The 14,360-nt window shown below is 35.3% G+C and overlaps 1 protein-coding gene across 1 annotated transcript in view; it reads left to right on the top strand.

Annotated features, from left to right (window-relative positions):
- The window catches only part of kz (putative ATP-dependent RNA helicase kurz), a 215,910-nt gene that overhangs the window by 124,583 nt on the left and 76,967 nt on the right, over window positions 1-14,360 (top strand). Inside the window, exon 14 of the mRNA XM_090368664.1 lies at window positions 2,486-2,582. Coding sequence (XP_090224790.1) covers window positions 2,486-2,582 — 97 coding nt within the window. The remainder of the gene's footprint in view (window positions 1-2,485; window positions 2,583-14,360) is intronic.

The following is a 14,360-nucleotide window of genomic DNA, read 5'->3' as shown; positions in this document are numbered from 1 at the left end:
GGGAAATTATCGACCTGTGAATCTGACTTCAGTGGTAGGGAAAATCATGGAGGCAATGATCTGGTTTGCTATTTTGAGAGGGTCACTCACAAGCTGGATTTAGGGAATAATTTCTACATTGTTTATTTAGATTTTAGCAAAGCTTTTGACTCAGTCCCACATGAGCGGTTGCTTTATAAGCTGGAATGGGTTGGAATCACTGGGAAAATCCTTAGATGGATAGCAGGATGGCTTCAGGCAGGAGGCAGAGGGTTGTGATAAATGGCTATTCCTCAGATTGGGTTGATGTAAGAAGTGGGGTTCCCCAAGGATCAGTATTAGGACCACTGTTGTTTTTAATTTTCATAAACGACATTGATGAAGGGATAGAGGGCGTGATGTCTAAATTTGCAGATGACGTGAAAATTGGTAGAGTAGTTAATGATCACTGTCAAGCTGAGCTTCTTCAGAGAGACCTAGATAGACTTCAAGAATGGTCAGAAAAATGGCAGCTGTGCTTTAATCCAACAAAGTGTAAGGTATTACACCTGGGAAACAGTAATCCCAAAAATCTTATTCACTTGGTGGAGTTCAGCTAAACCAGTACTGGAGGAAAGGGACTTGGGTGTTACGATATGGTCAGACATGAAATTCTCTGAGCATTGTAAACAGGTTGCAAGGAAGGCCCATGGTGTCCTATCGATGATCTATCGAACTTTTGCAAGTAGAGATAGGGACGTGATAATCCCATTATATAATGCTTTTGTTAGACCACTCTTGGAATACTGTGTTCAGGTATTGAGACTGCACCTAAAGAAAGACATCGAGCTTCTTGAAAGAGTGCAAAGACAGGTAACTTGCCTGGTGCAATCGGCAAAAGGGTGTCCTTATGAAGAAAGACTTCGAATATGTGGGTTGCAGAGTTTGGAAACTAGACACCTTAGAGGAGATTTGATTGAGGAGGCATCAGTAAAATGAATGAGGATGAAATTTGCAAGATTATAAATGATGCTAGAACTAGGGGACATAAATTCAAGTTACGGGGGGAAATGTTTAGATTGGATTGCAGGAAGTTTTATTTTAGCCAGTGAGTTGTAAATTACTGGAATAGGTTGCCTACATGGGTGGTAGAGGCTGACAATTTGGGGAAATTCAAAGTTCATCTGGATAGTACCTTCGGGTGAGGGAAGCGCATAGGATGATATGTTTAATATCCTTTTCTTTTATTAATTATTATTATTTATTTATTTATTATTATTTTTTTTTTTTGTCATTGTTTTATTTGGGGTTTTTTTTTTTTTTTTTGGCTTGTGCAGCATAAGCCATAGGCTTTCTTGCACCATGCTGCAGCCATTACTAATACTAAACTGTGTATGTATACTTTTTTTTTTCTTTTGCTGCACCCACTAAAAGGTTAGTGGAGCTAGCTTGGAGCAGACTACTTAGCTGCTCAGTTTTGTCTTATAATGGATACCAAAAGTTCAATTCAAAATGTCGACAAGAATGTAGTATTATTTTGGTATATTGAATGTCCCTATTGGTAAGAAATAGTTGTTTTTTTTTATACTCTTGTTAAAATTAAACTTCATTTCTCAAAATTTTAAAATTTTGAGTAATTGAGTGTTTCAATTTTTTTTTTTTTTTTTTTTTTTTCAACTTTTGACCACTCCATTGTAGCATTGGACAGTGAAGTCAAATTAATATTTAAAACAAATTAATTGTTTTAAATGTTAATATTTAAAAATATTATGAACAAAGTGTTTATATTTATTTTATTATTTTTTTTTTATTTCAAAATTCCACAAAAAACTTAATCCACAGAGCCCACTTCAATAAGAAACTCAATCCACAAAGCCCACTATCAAAAACTCACTTGTGAAAGGGTTAATGGATTCTTATTCACAAAATCATTAGCACTTTGAAGTCATAGTTACTCCTTCTAACGGTCCCACAGTCTCCATACTGATGACCAGCGATCACTGGCCTGCTTAGTGGCAAAGCAACAAAGAAACCAATAGCATGTCCTAATCCTGCTATCTAAAAGAAAAACACCTGCAACCTGAGGCTAAGACGTGGTCTAAGCCAGGGTTCTTTTCTCTTGCCCATGTTAAAGACCTCTGCCCTAGTTTTTTCTCTACTCTGAGTCAAGTTATTATTATTCAAACATGTAAGTCAATTTTTATAATTATCATACATTTTCCAAATAAATGCAGTTACTAATTTTTTTATATATATAGTGAAGTGTTTTATTCCATTAAATGTAAACTTGGATACTGATATTTGCACTTTAAGCAGTATTTTAGATGGCATTTTATTTTTGTTATAACATTTTTATTGGCATGAATCTGGCTTTTATTTTCATTCATATTATTGAATATTATTACCTTACGATTCAGATTTTTTTTTTTTATTAGTCCTTACCCTTTTGCAGTTTTAATTGCAGTCGAATTAAGTTTATCATTGAACGTTGTTTTTTTACATGTTTTTTTTTTATGTGGTTTTTCAGACTGTACTCATCTGCAGTGTTCAGCAATGAATTTCCCAAGTTCTCAACTCCAGAAATTAAACAGAGACCATTGGATGACCTTATTTTACAGATGAAGGTAAGTATTTTATTTTCTGCATCTAGTGTGCTTAAAGTAATATCTTAAGGAAAAACACCTATATATTTTTTAGTACATTGTAGTAATTATTATATTATTTAAAATTGAGCTCATTAATAGTTGTTACTATTTCCTTTTCATAAATAGGTATTTCTGTAATAATCAATTTGCGTATTGTGGAATTTGTATGTATAAAGTATAAGTTTCTGAATTATGTGTAATTCAGAACTTATTTTGTCTCATGACATAAATGAATACTGATACTGTGATTAAATAACAATGTATACTGTGACCATGCTGAAATTGTTTTCCTTCCTGGATGTAATACTTTATTAATAAAAAAGCTAGACTGATCATTAGAAAACCTTTACCAAATAAAAATTCATATTCTTTACAGCTGCATTCAGTTTTGATTATGGAGAGACTTTCTACTCTCCCTGGAAACTGAGTACCAATTACTTAGCACTAAGGCCTAGGCTTATTTTCAACTTAGAGACAAATGGCATTATCCATAGTTCTGCCTAAGTTGTTAATGTCTTTATTTTTTAAATTGTATAGCATCATCAGAATAGGTGAATCTGCTAAATATTTAAAAATCTGAGACATTATCAGGACAGCTGTTTCAAAGCTTACTGGCATCTCATCAGTTGGTGGGTTGTCATTAGTGAACTTATGCTGAATGTGAATAATGTATTTTGCTGAAAAGTCAAACAATGTATGGAAGTAAAACTTTCATTTAAAAACATAACCATTATGTTTACCTTTAACCCCCTAGATTGGGCCACATTTGCCCTACACAGGGCAAATGTGGCCAAAATCTAGGCAGAGCTGTAGATAATGGTATTTGTCTCTAATTTGAAAATAAGCCCAAGTCTCTTAGCATCAAGCACTCTACCTTCAGCAAGAGCAAGAAGTCTCTCCACGATCAAAATTGAATGCAGGTAAAAGCATACAAATTTTGATTTAATTTCAACTACTGTTTTGAAATGTCCTTGCAAGTCTATGGTATTATACTGTATAGGGCAAATGTGGCCCAATTGTAGGGATTAAAGGTAAACATAATTTGTTATTATGTTTTTAAATGGACATTTTATTTCCATGCACTTTTTGACTGTTCAGTTAGACAAAATACATTCACATTCACAAATAGAGACCATCTGTTAGGTAATGGGAAGCCAGTGAACTTTGAAAGCTGAACTGGGGATGTTATACAATTTTAAAGAATAAAATATTAGTAACTTAGGCTGAACTGTGGATAATATTTGACTTTAAGTTGAGCATGAACTGAAGCCTTAACACTGAGTACTCAGCACTTTTGTCTTCAATAAGAATGAAAAGTGTAGGGCAGGAGTTTGTTAATTTATGGCATGCATGCCACAGGTGGCTGACTTCTCAGTTTGGAAAAAATAATGTAAAATATTATACATATGATTTTAAAAATTAGAAGTGATGATAAATGCATACAATTTAAATTTCACTTTTACTGCTCAAAATTATGATCTGGATTTCAATATGTTGGGAACCTATGGTTCATATTTATTGCCTTTTAGCATTAATTTAGTGTAGATAAGAAGGGGGGAGTTAGCAGGCCCCTCATAGCATCAATCTTAAAATTAAATATTATCCAGTCGCCTCCGCAGCCAGGTGGGAAGGAGCAGCAGTGCATAGCATAAGCTTCTTGATTAGACCGAGGTTCGAGCCCGTCACCACCAAATATGGAGGATGCGGAAAGGTCAGGGAATGACCACCGCACATCCCAGAGCAATATGGCCTTAGTTGCTAATGCTCCTAAAAACCAGATAACAACAACAAGCACCACCAAATACGGAGGATGCGGAAAGGTCAGGGAATGACCACCGCATATCCCGGAGCAGTATGGCCTTAGTTGCTAATGCTCCTAAAAACCAAATAACAAACAAACAAATATTATCCACATTGAACATTGATTCATTAATCTATGTTAAATTTATTTTATAAAGATAAAATTGCTTTAATTTTTTTATTACAAGCACTTAGCTTAAAATTCCTTTACATAGTTACTTTTATAAGAATGAGTAGTCATTTTTTAAATTAAATCAGAATAACATAGGTCAGAAAGAGATAAGCCTTTGGGTTATATGAATTTACAAACCAAGGGCTTATTACTTATACCGCTTGTATATTTCTGTAACTGGCTGTTATTTATTAATCTTATTGTTTTCGAAAATTTTTGTGTAAACAAATTTATTACTAATAATTTTGAAAGCTGAAGTGTTGGTCATTGTAGCCTGAAAAGGAACTTATCTGCAGTAATTTCACTAGCCTCACAAGACGGTGTTTTTTTTTTTTGTTTCTTTTTTCTTTTCTTCTTTTTCCCTTCCCAAAATTTAATCCATATGATAATATTCTGGGTGGGTTTTCTCTCATTCAAAAGACATATATAAAAACCTCTTAATAATATAAAGAAAATAAATTCTGAGAAAGAAACAAAAAATGCTATATATTATAGATTCTTTTTTATGAAGATAAAATTCATTTTTAAAAATTTTTTACTAAAATTTCCCCTAAAATTTCTTATTTTCCATGTGGGAAATGTGCATTTTTGAGTAAATTCCAACAGTTCTTTGATCCAGCTTGGTTCTTGTAGTTATGTTTTCATTTGATAGCATACTGAATTTTTTTATTTTTTTTAACACTGGTGTCACTTTATAAAACTTAGACCTGCCCTTGTATTTTTTTTTGTCTAAGTATTATAAGAGCTGAGGACTAAGAAATAGACATTTTGGAAGTTTCTTATCATCCTGTTAGGGAGATTTTTATATTTCTAAAACAAGTAATATGTGAAATTGAGATTCAGAATTTTTTTTTTTTTAATAATTTTATATTAAAAAAAATCTGATCTAAGATAATGTAGTAACCCAAATGTAGTTATTGATATTTTAGCAATATTGGCTTTCAGTTATTATAAACATACATGTATTAGATTTTTTTTTGCTGCTGCTGCAAATTTTGTCGGGGATGATAAGCAGCAGCAAAAAACCCAATATGATTGTTTCTAATCATTAAAGGTTAATATAGTTAGGGAAGGACATAACATGGTTGTTTTCCATTAAGATTATTACTAAATAATTACCACTCTTATACCACATGAAATTAATAACATAGTTTATTAAGCTATTCACCTAAACTACTATACGTTAAGGTAATGTTTCAGGTATCTTACTGATACCCATCATCAGACAGTGCTGTTGGGGGAACAAAAATAGGAATGGTTACAAATTTGAATACAATTACAATTTGCAAATAAAAAATTGTAAGTTTGGATTATTGTTACAATAGAACCAGATATTAAATTAGGTAAATACAAAGACATTAAATTCTTACCTGCTGACAGACTCCTCTTGCCGATGCTCCCAGAAACTAGTGAGCATACAGCCAAGAGGCCTGCTGGCAGGCCTCTTGTAACAATAATCTAAATTGTAACATTATTGTTGTATTGCAACAATAATTCAAACTTACAATTGTTTATTTGCAAATCATTATTGTAATATTGATAATTGTATTCAAATTTGTAACCCTTTCTATTTTGTTCTCCCAACAGCACGGTCTGATGATGGGTATCTGTAAGATACCTGAAATGTTACCTTAATGTATAGTAGTTTAGGCAAATAGCTTAATAAACTACAGTGGTGGACAAAGAAAACTGGATCACTTTAAAAAAAATAACACTTTAGTGAAACGTAAAAGATATTGTTTGATTACAGTCATTTTGTTTGTCACAAAGCAAAGGTATTACGTCAGATAATGCTTCTATTACATCGGACAGCAATTGCAAGGTATTGCATCAGCCATTTCTATAAATACGGCATTGGAAGGGTATACACACTCATTAGTATCCTGTTTTGCGAAGGTGTGAGCATGGCTCCCTATGTTCAATTGACACCAAGAAAAAAAAGTGTAACAGTTGCTCTATCCCAGAAAGGGCTCTCTATGTGAACTGTCACTGATAAAATAGGCTGCCACCAGTCAACAGTATCCCGGGTGCTGAAATTAAAGTGTGAAATCCTGGCAACCCAAAGGTCGCGGTTTCGAATCCCGCCTTGGGCTTGGATCAAAGTACTGCAAAAACCTTGGGAGGTGCATTATGGCCACAGAAGCCGATGCGCCAACAACTACCAAAAAAAAAAAAAAAAAAAGCGGGAAATCGGTGATGTGAAGAGAAGACTTGGATCAGGCCATAAGAGAGTGACTATGCCTTCCCAAAATCAATATTTGAAACTGCTATGCCTTCGTAATTACTATGCTAGTGCTCCTGATCTAAAACTGGACTTTGAGATGGCCTCTGATGTTGAAACAAGTGCACAAACTATCCAAAGACAGCTTTCGGAATGTGGTCTGCATGCCTATCGGCCCACAAAGAAGTCTTTGTTGACCCAACAAATGAGGAAGAAGCAGCTTGCTTGGGCTAAAATGCATGTTTCATGTACAAAAGAGCAATGGGATGCCGTCATCTTTTCTGAAGAATCAAAATTCAACTTGCATGGCTCAAATGGGAAGCGATATGTCAAAAGACAAAAATTGGAGGCATATCATCCTCACTGCATAACACTGACTGTAAAGTTCCCCGCTGGTCGGATGGTCTTGGGTTGCAAAACGAACAAAGGGGTAGAGCGAATTAAGTTTATTAATGGAACGGTGAATGCAGAAACCTACACTGCTATCTTGGAGGAGTGCCTGCAACCTGTTATTAGAGATCACCACACAGGCTTCCTGTTGAAAGCTGTATTTTTAAACACAACTCAGCACCTTGCCACACAGAAAAATTGGTAAGTTTTATTCTATTTAGATTTAATGATGAGTTTGTCTTCTTGTCTCACAAGGCTTAAAACACACTTACACCAATGTTTTCCTTCGTTTTTTTCCCTTAGGTGCAGTCTTACCTCAAAATGCTGGCATTACAGTGTTGGATTGGCCCAGCAACAGTCCAGGCAGATTTGAACCCTATTGAAAATTGCTGGTCTAGAATTGCTCAGAAGAAGCCAACAAGTAAGATTCAGCTGCAGGAGAGCATTGTAAAGGTGTGGTGCCACAAAATTGGGCAACCGTATATCCAGAAGTTGATTAACTTTATGCCAGATCGTTGCAAGACTGTAATTGCAGCTCGAGGAGGAACAACAAAATATTGAGGACTTATTTTGCTGATTTACAGCACATAATACTATTACGTTAACTTGTCATTTCAGTTTGTACACGTAAATGCAATAAAATGTATTTTTGGTTGTCGTGATTGCCATTTGCATGATTTCTCATATTTCTATTCATTACACATTTTACCCTTGGGAAGATATTTATGGCAATTAGGAATATCAGATGGAGTCTTTTTATTGGATTTCATTCACAGAGATATATATCCCATCTAACAAATGCATTTCAAACATTTCTGCAACCCACAATGCAGCACAAAACACATTATTTGCAAAATTCACAAGTGATGCAATTTTTTTGTCTATCGCTATATATTATTAATTTCACGTGATATAAGAATGGTATTCTATTTAGTAATAACATTAAATGTTAATATTGCTAAAATATCAATAACTATATTTGAGGTACTACATTCTCTTAAGACAAATGAAATGAATGAATAATTTGCTTTCTTTGACTAATTGAAAAATAGTTTTTTTGTTTTTTTTTACTTGTCACTGAAGTGGTCAGTTTTTGTCATGGAAACTTGGGTTTTTTTCTCAAGCATATTGCATATATATGAATGTTGTCCTAGAATGCATACAGTTAGTTGTTTGTTTGTTATTTGGTTTTTAGGAGCATTAGCAACTAAGGCCATATTGCTCCAGGGATATGTGGTGGTCATTCGCTGACCTTTCTGCATCCTCCAATATTTGGTGGTCACGGGCTCGAACCCCAGTCTAATCAAGAAGCGTGTGCTACTCACTGCTGCTCCTGGCTATGGAGGCACTGCATACAGTTAAAGACTCGGTATACTGGTGCCTTATGGTTATACTATGACCTAAGTAGAATGATGTAATGAGTAAGAGCATTAATTGTGTTGATTAATGCTCTTACTCATTACATGAGTGTGTGTATATATTTGCGAATATGTGGCTGAAGTGTAGTTCAGTGGGCAGTATGCAAGTGCGCACAGAGTTATTCATACTGTGTATAGCCTCTCTCAGATGAACTCCTCTGAACCTGTGTGGTTGCCATTAATTTACAGTAGCATATTTTGAGCTTTAATATACATGGTCTTTATAGATCAGATAAAAATAAGTATATAAACATAGTCCATGGACATAGTAATAGTCATAAACACGTTAAAATAAGTATTGAAAGTAATTTATAAACTTAGAAATATAATCATAGGTAATTACTAGAGGCCATTTGTTACAGTTAGGACACTGAAGTTGTTATTGTTGATTTCATAGACACAAATTAAAATTTTACATTGATACACTCAACATATACTTTAAAAGGGCTCATTTTTCCTCAGTATTACTTAAATTTTAATATTTTATATTTGAAAAGTCTTCATAAAACAAAATGCCTATGTTCGTGAGATAGATCACAGGATGTCTTAGGCAAAAAGACTTTAGTGCCTCCAACCACCAGCCAGATCAGATTCATAGTTTACTTTTGGTATTCAAGATTATCTCCACCTCTCCAGTGGCCCCTTTCTCCATTTTTTTCACCCTTCCTCCACATCTTTCCATCCTATTCCATAAGCTTTTTCAACTTCAATAATCATAGTTTCCTCCTAATTTTACACTAAGGGCTTTGCTTTTACTCTTTAGCATTCCTTAAAACAGTTAATCTAGTTCTTAATTTCAATCACATGAGCTGCCTTGAATAATTCTTCCTAAATTCCAGTACCTCTGTTTTAAAGGTTTTTCATCCTCTTACTTCCTGTTGGTTCCACAAGTGTATCCTGGGCTTTGTAAGCCCAGTACTTCCACATACTGTTCGGTTAGTTTTAGTATTGGTATTAGCAATGCCCACATTGGTATTAGCAATGCCTTATGCTGCACCACCCAAAAAAAAAAATAATAATAACAATAAATAAATAAAATAATAAAAATAAATAAATAAAATAATAAAAATAAATAAATAAAATAATAAAAATAAATAAATAAAATTAAAAAAATAAAATAATAAAAATAAATAAATAAAATTAAAAAAATAAAATAATAAAAATAAATGAATAAAATTAAAAAAATAAAAATAAAATAATAAGAAGAAAATTAAATAATTAATAAAAGAAAAGGAAATAGACAACCTATGTGTCTCCCTCCTCCCTTAGATAATTATTCAGCTGACCTTTGAATTTCCCCAAACTGTCAACCTCTTCTGCCCATGTAGGTAACTTATTCCAGTAATTTATAACTCTCTGGCTAAAATAAAACTTCCTGCAATCCACTCTAAACATCTCTCCCGTAACTTAAAATTATGGCTCCTAGTTCTAGAATCATTTATAATCGTGAAAATTTTGTCCTCATTCATTTTACTTTTGCCTCTCAGAGCCTTAAATACCTCAGTCGTCTCCTCTAGGCTGCCTAGTTTCCAAGTTGTGCAACCCACATATTCGAAGTCTTTCCTCATATGGACACCCTTTGCCGATCTCACCAGGGGAGTTACCCGTCTTTGGACCCTTTGAAAAAGCTCAATGTCTTTTTTTAGGCATGGTCTCCATACTTGAACACAATATTCCAAATGTGGTATAACAATAGCCTTATATAATGGAATTATGACATCCTTATCTCTACTAGCAATTGTTCGATAAATCATCAATAGGGCACCATGGGCCTTCCTTGCAACCTGTCTACAATGCTCGGAGAACTTTGTGTCTAACTGTATTGTACCACCCAAGTCCCTTCCTCCCCTGCTGGCTTTAGTTCAACTCCACCAAATATATAAGTTATTTTGGGGTTACCGTTCCCCAAGTATAATACCTTACGCTGTGCTGGATTAAAGCATAGCTGCCATTTTTCTGACCATTCCCTAAGTCTACCTTGGTTACTCTGAAGAAGCTCTGCTTGGTGGTGGTCATTAACTACTTTACCAATGTTTACATCATCTGCAAATTTAGACATCACGACCTTTGTCCCTTCATCGATGCCATTTATAAAAATCAAAAACAACAGTGGTCCTAGTACTGATTCTTGGGGAACCCCACTTCTTACATCAACCCAATCTGAGGAATAACCATTTATCGCAACCCCCTGCCTCCTGCCTTGTGAAGCCTTCCAGGTATCCATCTAAGTATTTTCCCTGTAATTTCAACCTGTTCCAGCTTATAAAGTAACTGCTTATGTGGGACTGAGTCAGATGCTTTGCTGAAATCCAAATAAACTATGTCGAAATTATTCCCTAAGTCCAGTCCTTGAGTGACCCTGTCAAAATAGCTAATCAGATTAGTTAAACATGATTTTCCCTTTACAAAACCATGCTGAGTATCCTTCAGAATTCCATTTCTGTCTAAATGATCCTGAATTCCACTCTTGATCATTGTCTACACGATTTTTCCTACTACTGAAGTTAGACTGACCGGCCAATAGTTTCCCACTTCACTCTTAGAACTGCCCTTATGTATTGGAGATACATTGGCACTTTTCCGATCCAACGGAATCACTTCCAAGCCAGTGATACTCTCATAATTAGCCTCAATGGTTCAATACAATCACTTGCCACCTCCCTTAAGATTATAGGGTCATCATCATCATCAGCCATTTTCAATCCACTGCAGGATGAAGGCCTCTCAGGCAACTTTCCAGTTTCTTCTGTTTTGAGCACTGGCCATCCACTTACTACTCAAAAACTCATGGATTTCATCTATCCATCTCCGCCTTTGTCTTCCAGGTTTTCTTCTAGTTCCTCTTGGGTACCATTCTGTTATTTTCTTAGTCCATCTGTCATCATGTCTTTGAGCTATGTGTCCTGCCCAAGACCATTTTAGTTCTTTAGTTTTGATAAGAATGTCCTTTACTTGAGTTTGCTGCCTAATCCATGTGTTTCTCTTCTTATCTAACAGTCTGATTCCCAATATAATTCGTTCCATTCTTTGCTGTGTAGTTCTTAGCTTCTCTTCCATTCTTTTGGTGAGTGCCCAAGTTTCACTTTATAAGTCATGGTGGGGAGTATACATTGATTCATTATTTTACGTTTCAGACAAACTGGGATATTGCTCTTCAGTATGTGACTATATTTCCTGAATGCTATCCATCCAAAATTTATTCTTCTCTTGACTTCCAACCATTTATCATTATTACAGCTAATAACTTGTCCCAAATAAGTATATGACTCCACCTTTTCAATTACTGCTCCTTCAATCATTATTTCCCTTTCCGTGGCATACTTGTTCATCATTACTTTTGTTTTAGCCATATTCATCTTTAGTCCAAAATCCTTACTAACTGCGCATAACTGATTAAGATTTTCCTGTAATTCTTTGGGATTGTGGCTTATGACCACAATGTCATCTGCAAATCGTAAATGGTTTAGGTACTCTCCGTTCACATTGACTCCTTTCTGCGACCAGTCTAATCTTCTGAAAGCTTCCTCAAGGGCAGCAGTAAACAGCTTCGGAGATATTGTGTCTCCTTGTCGAACTCCTTTCTCGATTTTAAATTTGCTACTGTCTTTGTCTAGTCTAATAAAGGATGTAGCACTCTCATATATTTTCTTCAAAATCATAATGTATGGAGTATCTATGCCTTGTCTTTCCAGTGCCCGAAACATTGCCTTATGCTGTATGGAGTCAAATGCCTTTTCATAATCCACAAATGCCAGGCATAATGGTGTTTTATATTCATTTGCTTTCTCCATTAGCTGTGATATTATGTGAAGGTGATCCATAGTTGGGAATCCTGTCCTAAAGCCAGCTTGCTCTTTCAGTTGATTCTCATAGAGTATTCTTTCTAATCTGTTAGTAATGACCCTTGTGAACAACTTGTAGATATGGGATAACAAGCTAATTGGTCTATAATTTCCAATTTCTGATTTATCTCCTTTCTTATGCAGCAAAACTGTGATTGCATTTTTCCACTGCTTAGGCATCACACCTTTTCTAATGCAATTTGTGAAGAGCCTTGCCAGTTTTTGTGTTATGTCTCTTCCTCCCAATTTTAACAACTCTACAGTAACTTCATCTTCCCCCGGGACTTTCCGATTCTTCATTTTCTTCAATGCATGTTCTACCTCATCAGGAAGAATATCGGGTACGTCGTATGTGTTGCTACTTTGCAATCCATCTTCCCCACTGCTGGTATCATTCCCTCGCTCCTTGTATAATTCTCTATAGTAGTCTTCTGCTATTTGAATTATGCCTTCTCTGCTGTTTATAAGTACACCATCGCTATTCTTCAGTTTCAGTATCATTTGTCGTTCTGTATTACTGCTCATGGCTGCTGATTTAAATCCTTTGTTTTCCCTTAATGCTTGTTCTACTTTTCTTGTGTTAAATCTTCTTATGTCCTCTCTGAGTCTCTTTCTAATCGCTTTGCATAACTCAGTATACTCAATTTTCTCCCTGTCAGTGTTTTTCTTGCTCTTCATTTGTCGTCTTTGGTTCATCATGACAAGTGTTTCTTGACTAATTTTTTCTTCTTTGGATTTCTGTTTCCCTATAGGTTTCTTGGGCTTTATCACTTTCAGAAAGTTGTAATATTCCTCGTCGATATCTTGGTCCTGAGCAGTCTGCAGAAGCTCAAACTTGTTCTTAAGTTCCAGTACATACTGCTTTTTCTCCTCCTCTGTTATTTCAAAGACCCTTGTATTATTTACTCGAGTCAGTTTTTTCCTTTCCTTTCCTACATCTATATCAAGTGTACATCTTACCATTCTGTAATCACTTCCAACATTTACCTTATTCAGGACGGTAACATCATTCACAATATATCTTCTGTTAGTGAGGATGAAGTCGATTTCATTAGTTGTTAATCCATTTGGACTCTTCCATGTCCACTTTCTGTTCACCCTTTTCTTGAAAAAAGTGTTCATTACTGACATTCCTTGAGATTCTGCAAATTCCACAAGTCTTTCACCTCTTTTATTTCTTTCACCAATTCCAAAATTTCCTATAGTTCCTCTTTCTGCGCTGTTTTGCCTTTTTCCAACCTTAGCATTGAAGTCCCCCATAATAATAGTGTAGTGGGTTTTCTGCTCATCTAGAAGACTGTCAATTTCAGTGTACATTTCTTCAACCTCTTCATCATCGTGGCTCGATGTTGGTGCATAAATCATTATAATCTTTAGCTTGTACCGCTTAGAAATCTTGAGTATTAGTCTTGACACCCTTGGTGATGTACTTTTGAATTCCAAAATGTTGTTTTTAAAATCTTTATGGACCAGAAACCCAACTCCACCTTCACTCCTTTCACTGTTTCCATTGGTGTACAGCAGATTTCCACTTGATAAGCTTATAAGTGATTCATTTCTTCTTCTTGTTTCAGCCAAACCGATGATATTCCAATTCACATTTTCTAATTCCTTTTCCAGCTCTAATATCCTGTCTTCACCGATGAGTGATCGTACGTTATAACAGGCCAAGTTCAATTTCCGTGCATGGCAGCCTGGTCGTACCCAGAGATTCTTAGCACCCTCTGCTTCCACTCTGATCCTCTCGCTGCCGTAAGAGGGAGAGTGAAAGCTGCTGGGGACTGAGGGCCATTTGTATTGTTGTGCTCTCATTGCTGGAGGGTTTGGTCTTTTCCTCTTCACGCTGACCAGGCGTCTTGAAGAGAACCACTCTACACGTTCGTTGCCACCTAAGTGACGTAACAGGGCTTACCA

Source organism: Mastigoproctus giganteus, chromosome 1 (genome assembly GCF_048544385.1).
Source record: "Mastigoproctus giganteus isolate SK-2022 chromosome 1, ASM4854438v1, whole genome shotgun sequence".
NCBI lineage: Eukaryota > Metazoa > Arthropoda > Arachnida > Uropygi > Thelyphonidae > Mastigoproctus > Mastigoproctus giganteus.
Note: the sequence above shows the minus strand (reverse complement) of the source record. Positions and strands in the feature narration are given on the sequence as shown.